At 36.7% G+C, this 18,277-nt stretch overlaps 1 protein-coding gene across 1 annotated transcript in view; it reads left to right on the forward strand.

Annotated features, from left to right (window-relative positions):
- Window positions 1–18,277, forward strand: part of Fgf10 (fibroblast growth factor 10) — an 84,262-nt gene that overhangs the window by 409 nt on the left and 65,576 nt on the right. Inside the window, exon 1 of the mRNA XM_015497326.2 lies at window positions 1–980. This exon is cut by the window's left edge and continues 409 nt beyond it. Coding sequence (XP_015352812.1) covers window positions 650–980 — 331 coding nt within the window. The 5' untranslated portion in view covers window positions 1–649. The remainder of the gene's footprint in view (window positions 981–18,277) is intronic.

Raw genomic sequence — 18,277 nt, forward strand, 5'->3', positions numbered from 1 at the left:
CCCACCCACCCCAAACAAGAAGTGACTTTCTGGAGGCTTCAAATCAACAGGCACAACCAAAAAGAGAAAGGAAGAGGGAGAAGAAAACAGCGACCCTGCAGCTGCCTCCAGTTCTGACAGCCCCCAAGGGACACACTTTTAGAAGTGGCCAGCAGGCTGGGACTCCGCAGAAAGGGCTCAGAAGGTGCCAACCGCAGAGGAGCGCAGATATCTCCTCCGACCCCTCACCCCACCCTCTTTGGGTTTTGTTCACCGCACTGTCATCTGTTTTTCAGACCCTTGTTGTATCTAACATGGTGAAGAAAGGAGTGAAGAAGAGAACAAAGTAACTCCTGGGGGAGCGGGGAGCTGTGGTGACCAACACCACCACCGCCACCACCAGCTCCTGCTGCCGCGGCCACCCACGTCCACCATTCACCCGGAGACTCTAGAGGCGCAGGCAGCGGATCCGAGAGCGGAGCAAGGAGAGGCAGCCGGCCCTTCCGAGGAGTTATGGATGTTGGTGCATTCACTTCTGACCAGATCCGCGCCCAGAGGGAGCTAACCAGCAGTCACCACCTCCAGCTGTCTCCTCGCCTTGCACCGGGTCTTACCCTTCCAGTATGTTCCTTCTGATGAGACAATTTCCAGCGCCGAGAGTTTCAGTACAATGTGGAAATGGATACTGACACATTGTGCCTCAGCCTTTCCCCACCTGCCTGGCTGCTGCTGCTGCTTCTTGTTGCTGTTATTGGTGTCTTCCGTCCCTGTCACCTGCCAAGCTCTTGGTCAGGACATGGTGTCACCAGAGGCCACCAACTCTTCTTCCTCCTCTTCTTCCTCCTCCTCCTCCCCTTCCAGTGCGGGGAGGCATGTGCGGAGCTACAATCACCTCCAGGGAGATGTCCGCTGGAGAAAGCTATTCTCTTTCACCAAGTACTTTCTCAAGATTGAGAAGAACGGGAAGGTCAGCGGTACCAAGAAGGAGAACTGCCCGTACAGTAAGTAACAAATGCGTGCTCCCCTCCTTCCAATTATCCACCCCCCCACCCCACACGGGGGGGAAAATCTGTTCCAGATGTGGCCAACTAAATATTTACGTCCCCAACCCCTGTAAAATGATTAAGTGGAATACTTTCACACTAAATCACCCCCCCTCCCATGTATACATTGTGCTGCTGCATCCCCTCCCCTGGGCGCGCTCCCTCTACAACCCCCACCCCTGGCCACCCTTTCCGCCCCTTTTCTCTCACTTGTCACTAGCGGGACCACGCAGGGCGCCTGAGAGTTGTTGTAGCACCTAGATGCCCCTTTCTGTCTTCAGTGCCTTACCCACCTCACCCAAGGTCCCCTTTCCCTCCCGTCTGGAAGTGGCTCAAGTAAACACATTTTGTTTCCTTTCCCTGGCAATCTTAAGAGTTTTGGGACAGGCTTCTCAAGCTGAAAATAATTATCCGCTGTCAATTATAGGGGTTTATGGGAACTTTATTTAAGAAAGAAAAGTCACTTCCTCTCTCCCCACCCCTCTCCCTTTGACCCACCACCTTTAGATAGGAGCAAAAAGCACTTTTCTGGTTTTGATTTTTTTTTTTTCCTTTTGGGTTCCTGTTGTTGGTTTTGGGGTGATTGCAGTCCATGAAGTTAGTTTTTCAGGCACCACCGCTGCTATTTGTCTTCTGCCTGCCTTCTCTATTGGTAACATGATGCTCATGTCTGCATTGTCAACAGCATATGCGCTGCTTTGTGGTGTCCTGTTGTACTGTTTCTTCTGAAACCTCTCATATTGCAGAGCCATACTACTACAGCATTGTAAACATCTGGGACTGGATTCACACAGACCTCACACAAATTTCATTGTCATTCTTTTATTTTCAAAGTAAAAGTCATAAGTCTGTTTCCATGGCTATAGTTTATCCCATAGAGTGATCTTTTCTTCTCTGATTCTGCGTGGGATCCTTAGATTTCTTTCTTTCCTTTTTCTTTCTCTTTCTTTCCCTCTTTCTTTATTGCAGGGGTGTGGGAAGGATGGGGGAGGGAGAGTGAAGAGAGAAGGGGTGGATATTGTGTCTCTTCTTGAATCAATCCAGCCAAGCCAGATTACTCTGTTGGCTTCCTTTCCTACTTACTTTCAAGTGGTGAGACTTATTCATCCTCTATTGATTGTTATTTGAAAGGATCCCAGGGCTACGTAATGGCACACTGAAGACAGTAGACAATGACATTTAAACATCTTTAATGACCATTTAGCTTTATCTCAATGGTAAATTCCAAGTCACCTTTCAAGAGGACCTTTTTGTGTTTAGTGGTTTGGGAATTCTAAGCACACATTTGTCAGTTAACTTAAATACATGGGTCACACATTTCAAGATCTCTTGGCACAGAAAGTACCAGCTACTGATGCAAATGACAGTGGACCAGGATTTAACATTTTATTTTTAAATAAAGTGTTACATGAGGTAAGACTTAGTTTTCTTCCTCTAGGTCTCATATATATTCAACATGAATTCTGTTTCTCCTCAAGTACTGCTTCTATTTTCTAAAATCAGAAATATGTTTACAAGTAATAAAATATTTTAGAAGTATTTTTCATTTTGACTCAACAAAAGTAGCTGAGTAATGTCATTAATGATGATTGTTTTTGCTTGAAAGTCATTTGTTATCTGAATTTCCTAGATACTATGTATGATTTTATAGTTATTGACTAAAAATACGGTATTTTTGTTTACTTCTGAAGCAAAATAATGTGGTGGCATCCAGTTAAGAGGAGGGGGAAGAAGCTGTCCAACCAAACACAGGGTTGGACAGAGTGAGCTGAGGATTTTTTTTTTTTTTTCTAAATTCCAATGGACTGAATTTCTATGTATTTTTGGCTCATGAGGGAGAGCTCAAAGAAATAAAATTTCAGAGTGGTTACCTTGAGCAAGCTTTCTTCTTTCTTAAAAAATGATAATAACTTGATTTGCCTTTGCTACATTTTAATTGTCTTTATGACGTGATGCTAAGAAAACTACACTATTTTTATTTTATTCAAGTTAAATTCCTATTATCAAAAATAGTAGGTAATCCTGAGTGATAAACTATTTTGTAAAATGATTTCCACAAATAAATTGAATTTTATTTTTACAGTATGGACTCTCTGGACAGAGAAAAGTTTATAACATTTATTATATAAACAAGCGTAGCAAATTTTTATCCTACCTGTACAAAATATACTAACACCTCTCCTGAATGATTGTGTACTAATTACTAATCATTCCTTTTTGAAAAATAATAAGCTAAATATTAAATAGTAAGTTTTAATTAATGTTTAAAAGTAAAAGGGGAGGGATTATACTTCTAAATGTTGGCAAACTATAAATAATTCAAGCTTTCCAAGAACTTGTGTGTCAAAACCTAGCAAGTAAAAGGTACAGGTTGAAAAAGCCTTAATTTAACATGTGGTCCACTAATCAGAATGCTGCTACAATTTCCAGCTGGACTGATTCAGCTGAACTACATGGTATCATTAAGATATTGTCTAAATGTTGCATAATTACATGTGAACAAACTTTTGCCATGCCCACAGGGAAGCCAGTCAGTCAGCCTGTTAAATATTAGGATATCTAACCCCTGAAGAGTGTCAGTTCCTTGTCCAAAAACCACATTTCAGTAACATTTTCCTAAACAAGTTATTAATTACCTCAATACACAGTGCTCTTCTTTTGAGGTTTGCTTATTTGAAGATATATATATATATATTTTTTTTTTTTTGGTTACTCTTGACCCTAGTATTATTGTTACTAAAATACAGTAACAGCTTATCTAAGAGGTTATATGTTTGTGATGTCCTGGGTAATTAAACAACTGTTTTACTGGCTTTTGCCAGTAAAATGGTAACAAAAGGGAAATAAGGAAACCACCCAGAAGTATTGCAAAATCATTTTTAACTTGTATCTCCAAAGTTAGTTCCCAGAAGTTTGATGGTTCTAAAAATACAATGTGTGCTAAGGAAACTCCTCTCTATTTGGGTGAATATTATAATTTTTTTTCTTAGGAGGGGATGTAATTTTGCTCTTTACCATTTTATGGGAGTAGAAAAAGAGAGCAGAAATGAATTGTTTCTCCTGCTAGAAGTCTGAGAAAGCTTGAATAATTTAGAATAGCTGTGGTGTATCTGTCACTAGATATGTGCAGGCTCATTTAGGTTTTGGTTTATCATTCTTTACATCTAGAGCTTTGCCCTTGAAACATTACCACTCAGATCCAGGTCTGGCCTTCTGGAAAGGCTGCAAACAGCTGTTAGGTACCCTTGCAACTGGGAATGACTGCCTTCTTTCTGAATATAAGGAAAACAGCTGTGAGCCGCTCGCATAGTTGTCACTTGAAGAAAAGAGGGATCTAGTGAAAGGAAAATGTATCTCCAAACTTGAGACAACTAAGGATGGATATACCCCAAACAGCCCAGAGCTTATGTACTTTTCTGAGAACAAGGTATGGGGACAATAGAGAAATTAATATGACCTGAGTATGTGGTAGGTGCCCCATCTCTTTAAACACATATTTCATTTAATAATTTTAATAGTCCAAGGATATAGATATAACTGTCCATATTTTTCAAACATGAAAACTAAAGTTGGAAAAAGTAAATTGTCCAAGGTTAATCATCTAGAAATTGACTGAACCAGAATATAAGCCTAAGCCTATTTGCTTATCTGTCCATATACACTATTCCTCTCTGCTCCCTGAAACATTAATATTGATTTATTAGATCTAGCCCACACCTCAAAAAAAAAAAAAAAACCAGATTAGACAAAATTTTACTTGCTTTTTGCTGTGAGCTCCAGTAGTTTTTAAAATTAAACTGGAATGAAAGTAAAGTAACAGTAGAACAGAAACAAATATGTTAAAGATAACCTTTGCAGGTAGCCACATGATTACAGGCAATATTAGTGCACGGTCTCGGTGAAGTCGCTCTCTTGATGCTGTATTTGGGAATACAGTTGCTTCTGGACACACATAAGGTACACATGCATCAATCTCACTTATGTTAACAGAGGTCATTAGGAATACATGACTATTTAAGAAAAATCTATGAATGTCATTTTGTATAGTAATTGTTTACAGCTGAGGGCCAAATGTTTAATTGTTCCCATGTGTAATAAAATAATATGATTGTAAATACCTGTGGGAAATTGGGTTGTTGCATGAACTTCTATTATGTGACTCTAAAAAGGGCAACACATTGAGACCCAAAGCTACTTATCTGAAGAATGCTTTTAAAATGAATCTGCAAATCAAAAAGATACTTCAGAACATAAAAATAACAGATTTTGTCTAGGGTTAATCGATCATATTGTTATGTTCTAATCAGGATTACAGCTTATTTTAGGGAATTTAATAAAGTATAAGACAAATAATAGCTGAGGAAAGTAGGGACTCTGATATTGTTTCCTAACAAATACACCAGAGTTTTCTGGGAAGAAAACTCAAAGACAATTTATGGCTTCCATTGGTGTCTTATTTAAGTTGTAGCTGTTTCTAGAATTTGGTTGCATAATTTATAACCGGCAGCATTTAATCATGAGCATCAAGGATTTATGAAGGTAGAAGGCACTGTATTTAATGTTTACAGGACACTGTCCTGTTACCTTTACTGCATTCCTACCATATGGACCCTCCGCTTTGATGGCTTTATCATAAATCCATTAAAAATGCACAATTCAAGAGAGTTTCCTCTTCATAAACCTGATTTATAATCACCTATTGAAGAAATCCAAGAAAACAGTTGGCAGAAATTACGTGCCAGTATTGGAATAGAAAAATTCAGAGACACTAGTTTCTATGTGTTCAGTAAACTATGACTCAAAGGTATGGACCACTCTTTAAAAGCAGGTATTTTAAAAAATGATGTTTAAACATAGAATTGAAAGAGGAGGAGGAGGAGGAGGAGGAGGAGGAGTTGTGTCTTGTAAAATCAAAGAAACTCCATTGTATGAATATTTTTCTATAATATTACTATCCAGTTTAGAGCAAAATGTCGTATTTCAGTGCACTTCCTTAGAATTTAAAGAACTTATGGTAGACATGAATGAACACTTTAAATTCCTGTACAATTACCTTAATGTTCAGAGGCAAACCCCATTTATTACCCAAACGTCTAACTTTCCACAAGCCAAAAGTTGGGAAAAAGTTGACAGCTCATTTGAAATGGAACTAATGTTCCTCACATTTATGAGCTGCCTATGAATATCCACATCTTTCCTAAGCCTTAAATGTCTGTAAGCTTATCCAAAATTGTAGCACAAATTATATTTCTTTATTATGCTTCAGAAGGAAGAGTAATACATGTGTATTAGTTCAAAGTGATTTAATCTATCTTAATATTAATTCTGTGAACTTTGCAATGAAGAGTAATTCAGATGACAGTTTTAGTATTACTGTTACAACATTTGTCAACATTAATAGTTGATGTTTGCTTAATATAAGTAAGTAAAATATTAGCATTTCCCTTCCAGAAATTAAAGAGCCTCTTTTAACTTTGCAGTCATATGGAATATAAGATTCATGTCCATGTGATGTTAATACAGTTTTATCACAGTCTAGAGATGAAATGAATCTTATTATGTCTCAAAGTTCTTTATGCAAAAGTATCTTAATCTTTCACATTATATTGCAAGGTTAAGATCTTTTACATTTGCCATTTGATAGTGGTGTTTGTGACTTAGTTTTGCAGATTTGAAATATTTACTTTTTGTAATTGGCACTCTGTTGTCAATGCATATTACCTTTACCTGTGCCAGTCAGCAGTATAAAAAAGAATAACCTAGAAATCTGTCTTTTAATTGATTAAAGGAAGTATACTCACATCTTAGGACATCACCAGTGACACTGATACTGAATTAATGAATATGAAATTTTGTTATTTTTCAGAATCAGTTTGAAACCAGTGCTTAATTTGTACAGATTTTTTTCACAAAGAGAAAGTTTTAAGCTATCTAAAAGGGAGCCAGGTCACCCACAAAATAATGGCCTGAAGTGCTCCCTTGCTTTTAAATCAGGTCAGTTGTGTTCTTTCTTTGAACGCTGTGTTCTAATTGGAACAATAAATCAAAGAAGACACTCAGAGTAGATTCCCATGTAAGGTGGACAACTGGACAGTGACTTTTTACTGCTGCTAACACGTGCATCCAATTACCATTTGATAGATTCATAGTGCTGGCAGTAAAGCATTGCCTTATTTTATAGTTCACCTAATAATTCTTCAACCTAAATCTGTCTACCTTTGCCTATACCTAATCTGTCAGTATGTGTGTTATCATTAATGAGGAATTTTTGAATGTTTGGCACCCTTCCTACAATGAGTGATGTCACTGAGATGTTAATGAATCATCTAATGAAACCTAATAGATAGCAAAATATTGATTAAGTTGAAGTACGCCAAACTCCAAATGATTGTCAACTCAACAAACCTAATAATTTCACTACAACTCTAATCTAACTCTGAAGTGTAGGTCAACTGCAAGAGTAAGAACTTTTTAAAAAGACGTTTTTTTTTAATAATTGTTACTTTCTTTCCAGGACCTTGTTAAAATGCTTTAACTGATAAACATATGTTCTTATTTTATTCTTATCCTTTCTTGAGGCCTTACCCCTGTGTTGGGCATAACTTGACATCCTCAAATTGTTTTCACAATTTAAGGCTCTATTAATTCTTTCTAATAGTTTGGTTTTTGAGACTGTGTGACAACTGTACTTTAGTGGCCTTGTGATTCTCTATAACTTTATCACCTTTTAACCACTTTGTTATTTTTATTGTCCCCCCCACTTCTTTGAGGGCAAGAAAAGTCTTTCATTAGTATTATGTAGCACCCCAGGTGATACTCAGGGCCAGAGGCCTAGATTGTTTTGCATGTGTAGCATCTAAAAAAGATAATTTGTATTCTGGGTCTAAAAATCTTCCAATAATTTAAATTCAACACTTTCCATCAGAAGCTTCTTCTCATTTTGAATCTCCAATAATTTCTTCCTTTCCCCAGTCTCTAGACTAGTTTCTTCTAAAGAAGTTCTGCCTCTGGGGAAGTGGCCAAACCCAGATAAGCACCCTGCTGAAAATGGGTAGGACCGGACCTGTATCTAGGTCCCCAATCTGCATTTTTCTTCCAGGTTAAATTCTGTTTCCAATGCCTCTTCCTAGAGATTCATTGTACCTTTCTTTGAAGCTCATGCATCACTTACTAGCTACTTTGTCATTTTCCTTACCTTTTTGCCTTTTTTCTGAACTCCTGTGAAAGAAAGTGAAGATGATTTAGAAAATCTAATGATCATCTTTCTTCTACTTTAGTAGTAGATGAATGCTGACTTGGAGGTCTTTGACATTCCCAATTTTCAGAATGTCATGAAGATTATCAAGCTTTTCTGTATGCCCTGCCAAATGAATGTAGCATTTAAAAACAAAACCCATTCTCTTAATACTGCTTAGCCATTGCTAAGAAGTACAAAACATACATCCATATGTACTACAGGTTGACCAAATATAGAAATGTAAGTGTCTTTTATTTTTAGGTCATTTACTTGTTTATTCATTTTAAAAGAGTATACAAGCAAGCATCTTTTCATTGCTTAGTGCAGTACAAAACACTAGGAAGATCAGTATATATTTTCACCCTAAACCACTTTTGCTCTAGTAGAGGAGATGGAATATTTTTTAAGGATAAATGATAAAAAGTTAATAATTTAAAAAAATAAGAAATTAGGGACAGATTTTTCTTCTCCAAACTCCCTTCCATTCTTATTCCATTATTTTCTTTTTTTCCATTCTTTTTTTAATCTGTTCAGGGTTTCATGGTAAGTTTACTAAAAAGATCTTCAGCTTTGTGATGGTATGTCTTCATTAGGCATATTTTTAAACAGGAGTTAGAATCTGGACAAATAAGTATGATTATTCTTTCATGCTTCTTCCAAGAAAGAACCTTTTGGGACTGATTGGTGAGTTAGATTTATTTTTATTATACACAGAAAGTGGATATTTACATATACTGAATTTATCTATTACTATAACAATGATTCAATTTTAAAACCTTTTAAAATTGTTTTCAAATTTTAAGTAACTGATTGACCAATAGATTTATTTAAAAGAAGAATTCATATTCGGTCTTATGGGGAAAATGGAAGCACTCGACCCTGATTTACATTCTTCATTTTTCAGTGTAGATATTTTTGTGATGGTAGTAATAGCAGTAATTATTATATTCCTTGCACATTTTGGAGGGTTATCTCTGTAAAAAGTGTGATTTCATAAATATGGGGGCAAAAGTGCTGAGGATGTCAATCAAATTATAGTATAAAATCTCAATGAACAAAAATACAGGAGGTTCTAAAACCTCAAAAATATTGACATATACAAAGCAAGAAAGATAGTAAAGTACACATAATGAAAATATTAGAATCCAGAGGCAAAGCAGAAAAGCAGAAGATACCATAACTCATTTAGACTTACCCCGTGAAAGGAGGAGAGACTCCGATGGAGTGATAAAGACAAGGGTTTTGAAATACCAGGAAGAAGAGCAGGCTAATGAGTAGCACTGCAAAAGGACTGACACAACCAGAAAGGTGTGAGGGAAATATAATCCAAGCCCTGGCATTCGACTGGATGTTAAATTAACTGAAATGAGAACTTGTGATCTAAGAGGAATCCCACAGAAGTAATCGCAGCCAGGGTATCAAAGTAAGGAAGGCTCAGGCCCAGATCCTGCTAAAGAGACTATGTGATAGAGTGATGGAAAGTGTGGGCTTTGATTCCAAGTGATTATATATGGGCTGGAAGTGAAGGTTGGCTTTGAAGCCAAAGACCTGGATGCAAACTGCAAGACAAGAGGGAATAGATTTAGGCAAGCTGTTATTAGTAACACTGAGATATTGACAAGAGCCACCTCTTTCCTACGTGGTAGACTAAATGAGATCATTTACCTCTTAACTCATTCGACAGACAGGTGAATGCCTCCTTTTTGTCAGTTACTATGTGAGGCACTGGGTAGAAACACTATTGGAAAATGTCGACATTTCTGCTCTCGTAGAGTTTGCAATCCTAAGACAATGTTAAAAAAAAACATAAAAACATAAGCAAATCAAGAGATTATATTATGAAAAACTGAGGCACTGGCTATGGGAGAAACAAAAAGGATGCCTTAACAGTTCTGAAGCTTGGGGACAAGAGTAGAGGCCTGATTCTTCAAGAGACTGGTACACATATTTGAAGATTGAAGGGTAGCTTGACAAGAGAGCAAGAAACTGAAAATATGAATAGAAGATAAAAAAAATGTCTTTAAGGACACAAGTTATGAAAACAAAAGAAAAAACTATAACAACAATATAGGTAACAATATAGGTAAGACTTGAAAAAGTTATAGGAAGAAAAGCAAAAAGAAAAAAAGTAAACATAATTATTAGACATGTCAAACCACATAATTTATTTCAAATATGGCACAGTTTTAAACTATGATTACTACCAATGTTCAACTTTCAGTAAACCTCTAGTTATTTATTGTTGCTCATCCCATGATTGACCTTTGTGGCTGCAACCCTCACAAGATTTGCCGTCTGGATTAGAGACAGGAGATGTTACAGGGAGCTGGAACTGGAAGATCATATAAGGCAGTTTATAGTCAATGCTAACAAACTAGGCAGGATTTAAATAAACAGCAATCTCTATCTGAGCGAGTGATGGATAACATCAGGAGGTCACACTGAGGAGAAAAGACTCCAGCTAGACACAGATGAGTAAATATTCCAAGAGAAGGCACAGAAGCATGTGGGTGCAGAGCCAGACAAGAAGTTTTCAGTTAACTGGGCAGACCAATGGGTGGAACCATTTGCATGATGGTCGGCATGCAAAATAAAGGTACTAGTGTGTGCTACCAGGTAAGAGGGAGCAGGCAGACATTTCTACATCTGTGGACATAAGATTTCTGGCAAAAGCTTGCATTAACATTTTGTTTAAAACCAACCTTCTTCATTTTTATTATTAGCACTTTACTTTTTAAAGTAAAGGAAAAAGAAAGCACAGGACTACTTGGAAAAAATCTATGCTACTATAATAGACGTAATCTAAATATGGTACATAGCAAAAGTTGTAGCTTGATTTTTTTTTAATATTTATTTTTCAGTTTTTCGGTGGACACAACATCTTTATTTTATTTTTATGTGGTGCTGAGGATCGAACCCGGCGCCCAGCGCATGCCAGGCGAGAGCGCTACCGCTTGAGCCACATCCTCAGCCCTTGTAGCTTGATTTTTTAAAAAAAAAGTTTACAGAACTAATTTCATACGAGGGTCATGAAAAAAGATGTAATTCTTTAGATCTTTACTACATCCTTACTATTCCTAATTTGTCAAGTGGTCACTACTTTAAAATTTAAAGTGTTCTCTATCTAAAAATTGCTTATTATGTTAATATCACTGGGAAGGGACTATGTAATTTCTGGAAGATTCCAAAAGGGAACTACTAAGGCATCAATAGCCACCTGATCCAGTTCTGTATTTGTTCTTGTCATTATTATTCTAAATTGTCTTAGATTTACTTGATTTAATTGATAAGGAAAAGAAATCAAGTAGACAGTAGACTGCAGTTTTATTGTTTTTTTCTTACAGAAGAGTATAGTTAAGTAGTTTTTAAACAAACTAGGAGCAGGATTCTGACAGTATATATAATGTAGATATATATATCTACATTCACAAATGAGAACTTGAGCTCTGGAGTCAGACTTCTTGGTGGAGAATCTGAATTCTAAAACCTCATAACCACGTGACTTTGGGCAAGTTACCCTCCAGATCTTGGTTTCCACATCTAAGTAAAGATAATAATGTCATCTGCTTCATCATTGCTGGGAAGATGAGTTCATGAATGTACAAATGAGACCACAAATGGAAAATTGTAAATATAGGACTTGGCACATTTTCAGAGTCAAAACTGTTAGCTGTCATTACTCTTTCTTATGATGACTCTTGTTAATTATCCCATTATCTGAAAAGATCCCTAGATTAGGGAATAGTTTTAAAAACGTAAACAGAAAATTGATAATATGCCACCTAAATGTATAGCTTACAAAACATTTTTTAATATTTTCATCAATTTATCCTCAGAAAATACTATATTATGAATAAGATAATCATCGTTACCTTTCCACATTTACATGAGAAAACCGAGCCTGAAAGTTAATAGTGCCAGACTGAAGTTACATAGTTAGCCTAAGTGAGTCAGGATTCAAACCCAGCCCAGTGGTGGCCAGGGTGATCTCCTGTCTTGATTTGCCTGGAATAGTCCCAGTAAATGTCTCATGATCTGGCATATTTATTAATAGCATCCCACTCAGTCTTAAGTGTTCTATTATAAAATCATCTAATTCTTTGTCAGTTTGGTCTATGTAAGGGGCACGTCTACACAAGACAGTTCCCTCCTAGATATTTCAATTTCTTCCCAATGTTCTTAGAATCATATTTACATTCCTTCAAAGATATATCAGGTAAGATCCTCATGATTTGCCACCTCCCAACCCCCTGGCCTGACTCCTTACCAAACTACCATTATTCAAAGTTGTTTTTAGTTCCAGAATGTGCCTTGTCCCCAGGGCACAGATATACAAAATCTATCTGGGATGGTGTCCTTTCCCTTATCTCCAGTTCTCCTTCCTTTAAGATTTCAGTTAGATGAGAAGCCTTCCTGACCACTCTGTTGTCCTTGGAAAACTTGTGCTTCCTCAAAACCTTATGTCTAGTATCATAGCACAGTTCTACATTTGATTGGTTGACTGTTTTTTTGGGACAATAACCCATCTAGTTTCCTCATAAACTGAATACTTGTTGAGTGTGCAGACTAGCAGACTATATTTAATTGATTTTTCCTTTAAGCACATAATTCAATAATTCAATATCTGGCATATATGGTGGGGGGAGAGAGAAATGAATTGCTCTTTTGAAACCATATGACCTTGGTCAAGTCACTTAAACTTTTTTGTGTTAGTTACCTGTTCCAGAAAATGTGATTAGTATACTACCTACCTAAAAAGAAGTGGATAAAGTAAGTGATCTCTTAAAATTTTATTCAGTTCTAAAGTTTATAACTCTAAGAGTTTAGAAAATAAGTTAGTAAGGTCATCGTTGCTTAAGTGAAAGTGAAGGACTTACGTTTATTCAAATACCTGAATAAAAATTATGTAATCATGAAATGGCTCTTTTATGTTTTGCCTATTTTTCTAGATTTCTAGATTTCAAGATTACCATTGATTATGTTCAGTAGATATTAAATGACTTCACTCTTCTTCAAAGTTCTTGCTGGCTATGAGATAGTTATTCTTGATTTCAGATTGAAGTTTGAATTCTTGGATACCATGTGAATTAAGAAATGAACAATTTTTAGTAATTTCTTTGGAGAAAAAGAATAATGTACTGCAGAGAGTGGGAGTAAAGGGATATGGCTTGTAGTCTTGGCTGTGTCAAAACATTTACTGTGCTATCTTAAGCCGGTCATTTACTTATCTGGCCTCAGAAACTTAATCTATGAAATGAGTGCACTGCATTGAACTAAATTATTATTAAAATATTTTAGTTCAGGATGCTCATTTTATGGATTAAGGACCAGATTTCAGGAAGATAATTATGTTAAAAAATAATAACTATAGTATGTGGAATACTTGTCAACCAAAGACATCAGGTCCTAAACACTAGATCCTGTGGGTGTTACTTTATGAGGTAAAGTTTTAACAAAAATGATTAAATGAAGGATTTTGAGATGAAGAGATTATCTCACATTATCCAGGTGAATCCCAAATGCCAACGCAAGTATTGTTATTGTAAGAGAGACAGAGGGAGATTAGACATAGAGGGGGCAAATGGTGATTTGATGAGGATAACAGAGGAAGATTTAAAGATGCAAAGCTGTGGACTTTGAGGATGAAGGAAGGAGCCATGAGCCAAAGAATGTGACTGTAGAAGCTGGAACAGGAAAAGAAGAGTTTGTCCCCCTAGAAACTATGAAGGAGCTTGTCACTGCTGACACTTTAGTCGAGGCCCAGTGAAATTGAAATTGGACTTCTGGGCCCCAGAATTGTAAAGGAATGTATTTGTATTAAGATACCAACTTTGTAGTAATTTGTTAGAAAAGCCATAGGAAACTAATACCGATTTTGAAACACAAAGTGAGGTGCTCCAGTAGCAAATACCTATAAGTATAAAAGTGACTCTGGAATTAGACAATGGGCATATTCTGGAAGAATTGTGAGGCACACCATTAAAAAAAAAGCTAGATTTATTCAAACAGATTTCTGCAGATTTCTGGTAATATGTGGCAATTAAAGACATTCTGGAGAGAAACTGAAAGGCAATGAGGGACACAGTAGAGAAAATCTATCCCAGTAGAGAATGTGTATATCCTCATAAAAGAATGTTGGTAGAAATATGACCATTAAAAGTACTTCTGGGGAGGATTCAGTAAGAAATGAGGATTGTGTTATTAGAAACTGTAGGACAGGCAATCCTTGTGTGAAAAGCAAAACTTTGAAGTGGTGAATTTGTATATTTAGCTGAGAAAATTACCAAGGCAACTGTTGAAGGACCAGTGTAGTTGCTTCTGGCTGCTTAAAGTAAAATTCAAGAGAAAGGAAATAAAGTGAAGATTACTAGCTAATAAGCAGAATAGAGACAGTGTCTGATGCTTTGAGAAACTCAACCTATTCAGATTACGAAGGATGCTAAATTAGGAGATGAACTGTTAAGAAAACATACTCCACAGACAAGGCCCAGGGAGTAGCTAGTGCTGAAGAGACAAGACTGACAGAGGGTTTCCTCAGCTATCTCAGCAGAAGCTAGGAATAGACGTGAGATCATGCAGAAAAGATCTGTGGAGGATCCTTTCATGGCATGAACCCATGACATACACAGTAGGACCACAAAGTACTTGATAATGTTATATCAGCAGAAGTTCTGCCACCTTGGACTAAAGAGTGATGAAGAGAAGGAAAAACGAGGGAAGGCTGATGAAAGTACCCAGCCATAAATAAACACTGTCAGAAAAGAAAAAGAAAAAGAAAAGCAAGGGTCACTTTGAATGCAGAGCCTGGTGCACAGGAAGATCTGTGTGCCCAAACAGACTGAAAATGGGCTCAGAGGCAGGACCCTCAAGTCAAAAAGGTTCATTCCAAGGCCTTGAAACTTAATGGAATTTTCTCTGCTGGATTTTGAAATTGCTTGGGACTAGTGACCTCTTTCTTCTTTACATTTTTCTCTCTTTGGAATGAGAATGGCCCACCACTGTGTTTTGGGACTTGATAACATATTTCCTACTTTTATAGAATCATTGATGGAGAATAATATTCCCCCAGGATGGATCTTGATCAGACTATCATCCATACAGGATTTAGATTCTTTTTTTTTTTTTTAAAGAGAAAGAGAGAGAGAGAGAGAGAGAGAGAGAGAGAATTTAAATATTTATTTTTTAGTTTTCAGCGGACACAACATCTTTGTATGTGGTGCTGAGGATCGAACCCGGGCCGCACGCATGCCGGGTGAGCGGGCTACCCCTTGAGCCACATCCCCAGCCCCAGGATTAGATTCTTGATGCGAGTAACATCCATACATAATTTAGATTAGGAGATTATAAATTTTTGAGTTGATGACATTTACATGAATTTTTTGAACTTTATGCTATAATGGGTGAAGACTTTGGGGAATGTTGAAGGATGGGATGAATATCTTGCATATGGAATACATTTAATTTGGGGGAGGGCAATAGACTACAAAAGAGCAAATAATAGTTACCCAAAGGTTCTAATCCCTGGAAACTGTAAAGTTTTACCAGTATGGCTAAATTAAAAATCTTGAGATGATATTATCCTGATTATCCATGTGGACCCTAAATGCCACCATAAATGTTCTTAGAAGTGGGAGGCAGGAGAATAGATATACGTACAGATGGAAGAACTGATTTGATGATGGAAGGAGAGATTTGAAGATGCTGCACTGTTGGCTTTGAACAGAGTGGATGGGCCATCAACCAAGGAATGTGGTTCCAGAAGCTGAAAGAGGCAAGGAGTAGATGTGCCCCTGGATAGCTTCAAAAGGGAATCTGTCCCTGACAGCACCTTGCTTTCAGCCCAGTGTAATGGATATTGGAGTTCTGGCCTCCAGACCTGAGAGATAATAAATTTTTGTTGTTTTGAGCCACGACTTTTGTGGTACATTGTTACAGCAGTCCCAGAAAGTTAACACTGCAAACGATAACAGCTTTGTGTAGAACAAATAAGGATCCTTGACAAAAAAAAAAAAAAAAGACCTTAAGGCAGAAAGCACCAAGCAGGGACTCAAATAGATGTAAGTGCTGATACTTTTGATACTTTCCCTACTTCTTAATTAATTCTGTAACTAATTTATGTAAAAAAAAATATATATATTAGCAGAGTATGAGGTTCACAATAGGACCTTAAATATAGTTGAATCTAAATGGACAGATAACAAATTTGAGTGACTCCATGTTTGTAAACCATTGTTTAAAATATATAGTGCATTTGCTCAAATTGCTTTCCTATTAGATAATACAATAAGAAAAAGTTTGCTTGTTTGGTTTAGGACTTAGCTATACAGGTGAGCTCTTCTCTACTAGGTTATCAATTTAGTCTCTCTGAATTAAAGAGTTTCTCTTGCACTGGTACAAGAGCCCCTCCTGAATGTGGATGCTAACCCCACGGAAACCTTTTCTACTTAATGAGTCCCCTTTATAGTTAACAGTGACAGAAGATCAATTATTTAAAATAATAGATAATGCAATTAAAATGTAATTAATAGTCTGAAGGATGTTTTCAATGTTTAAATACAGTTCATTGAAGCTACTGTGCCTTTGCTCTTTTTCAAATTAATACTTTGTTTTATCTATACTTTTTTGACTATGCGTACAATTCACACAACATTCTGTGTTTAAGCCTTTCTCATCTCAAGGTGTTTTCATAATAGCATAATTTTTCTAAAATTTATTATCATGTCTGTTTATATCAATTGAATTTTTGAGGCCTGGAGAAAACAGTATGATTCTATGACTGGTATTTCCTTTTTTAAAAAAGTTTTTTTTTTTTTTAGTTGTAGATGGACACAATAGCTTTATTTTCTTTTTGTATTTATGTCTATATGGTGCTAAGGATTGAAGCCAGTGCCTCATACATGCTAGGCAAGAACTCTACCTCTGAGCAACAATCCCAGACTTGCTGTTCCCTCTTAACAGAAAATTAGTTTCTCTCACAGCAGTAGGAACTATGAAGTTGTAGACAGGAGATAAACCTTTTGTTATCAAGTCTTTGGGCAATGGGGCTTTTTCCAAGCTGAGGCTGATAGTAACAGCTGCTAGTTTAGAGTGTTATGGTGTGCACTTTTTTCCTCCTTAACACTCATTGTTGACTGAGTGCTGGGGCTATAGTAATTTGAGAAGAGAGATAATGGTGCTGATATTTGGAAAGGTAGGGGCAATTAGGAATAGGGATCTGGTGCGAGGGAACTGAGTAAGAGACATGACCCAGGATTACCTCAAGCACAGCATTTTACTTATATTCACTGAGGCCAGGAAGATAGCATTTGAATCTCCAGGAGGTTTCTGAAACTTTCTTAGTGTCAAAATAGCCACAGAGACAGTTGTACATTCTTATTTGAAACTCAGACCTAGTCATTTCTCTTAATAAAGATAAGATTCCTTCTATTCAGCACTTAATAAAGAGATTTGGAGCAGAAGGAGAAGGAGGCCAAATTGGAAATAATTAATATTAATAGGCAATAGTAGATATTTCTCATACTTGAATTATTACCACATGATCAGAATACACTGGTATGCTTGGTCAAAATGCAGATTATGCATCTTATTTCAGCAATGTCTTATGGGATGGGGGGTCAAATAAAGGGTTTGTATAACACATTGTGAACTTTAATTCTGTCCTCTAAAAAACAACTTAAGAAAGCATAATAGTAAGAGTGACATTAAGTGTGGAAATGATGGGAGGAAAGTATAATATGAAAAATTTGACCGAAAAGATTGTATGTACATATTCCATGTTTACACATTTCCCATTTTTTTTCATGTATTCTGGAAAAGGAGCAAGTGCCTGTGTTTTCTATTTAAAAAGAAATGTTAAAGTAAGTTTAAACATTGCTTAAGCTCTAATGCTCCCTGGTTGGTGAAAGAGATTTTCTGATAAATCTAAGATGAGGTCAGTTTTCAGCTCCCTGTTGTGTCTGAGAGTGTGTTCATATGTGTGTGTGCATGCGCACATGCGTGTGTGCACGCACACATGCGC

This window comes from Marmota marmota, unplaced genomic scaffold (genome assembly GCF_001458135.2).
Source record: "Marmota marmota marmota unplaced genomic scaffold, marMar, whole genome shotgun sequence".
In the NCBI taxonomy this organism is placed as follows: Eukaryota; Metazoa; Chordata; class Mammalia; order Rodentia; family Sciuridae; genus Marmota; species Marmota marmota.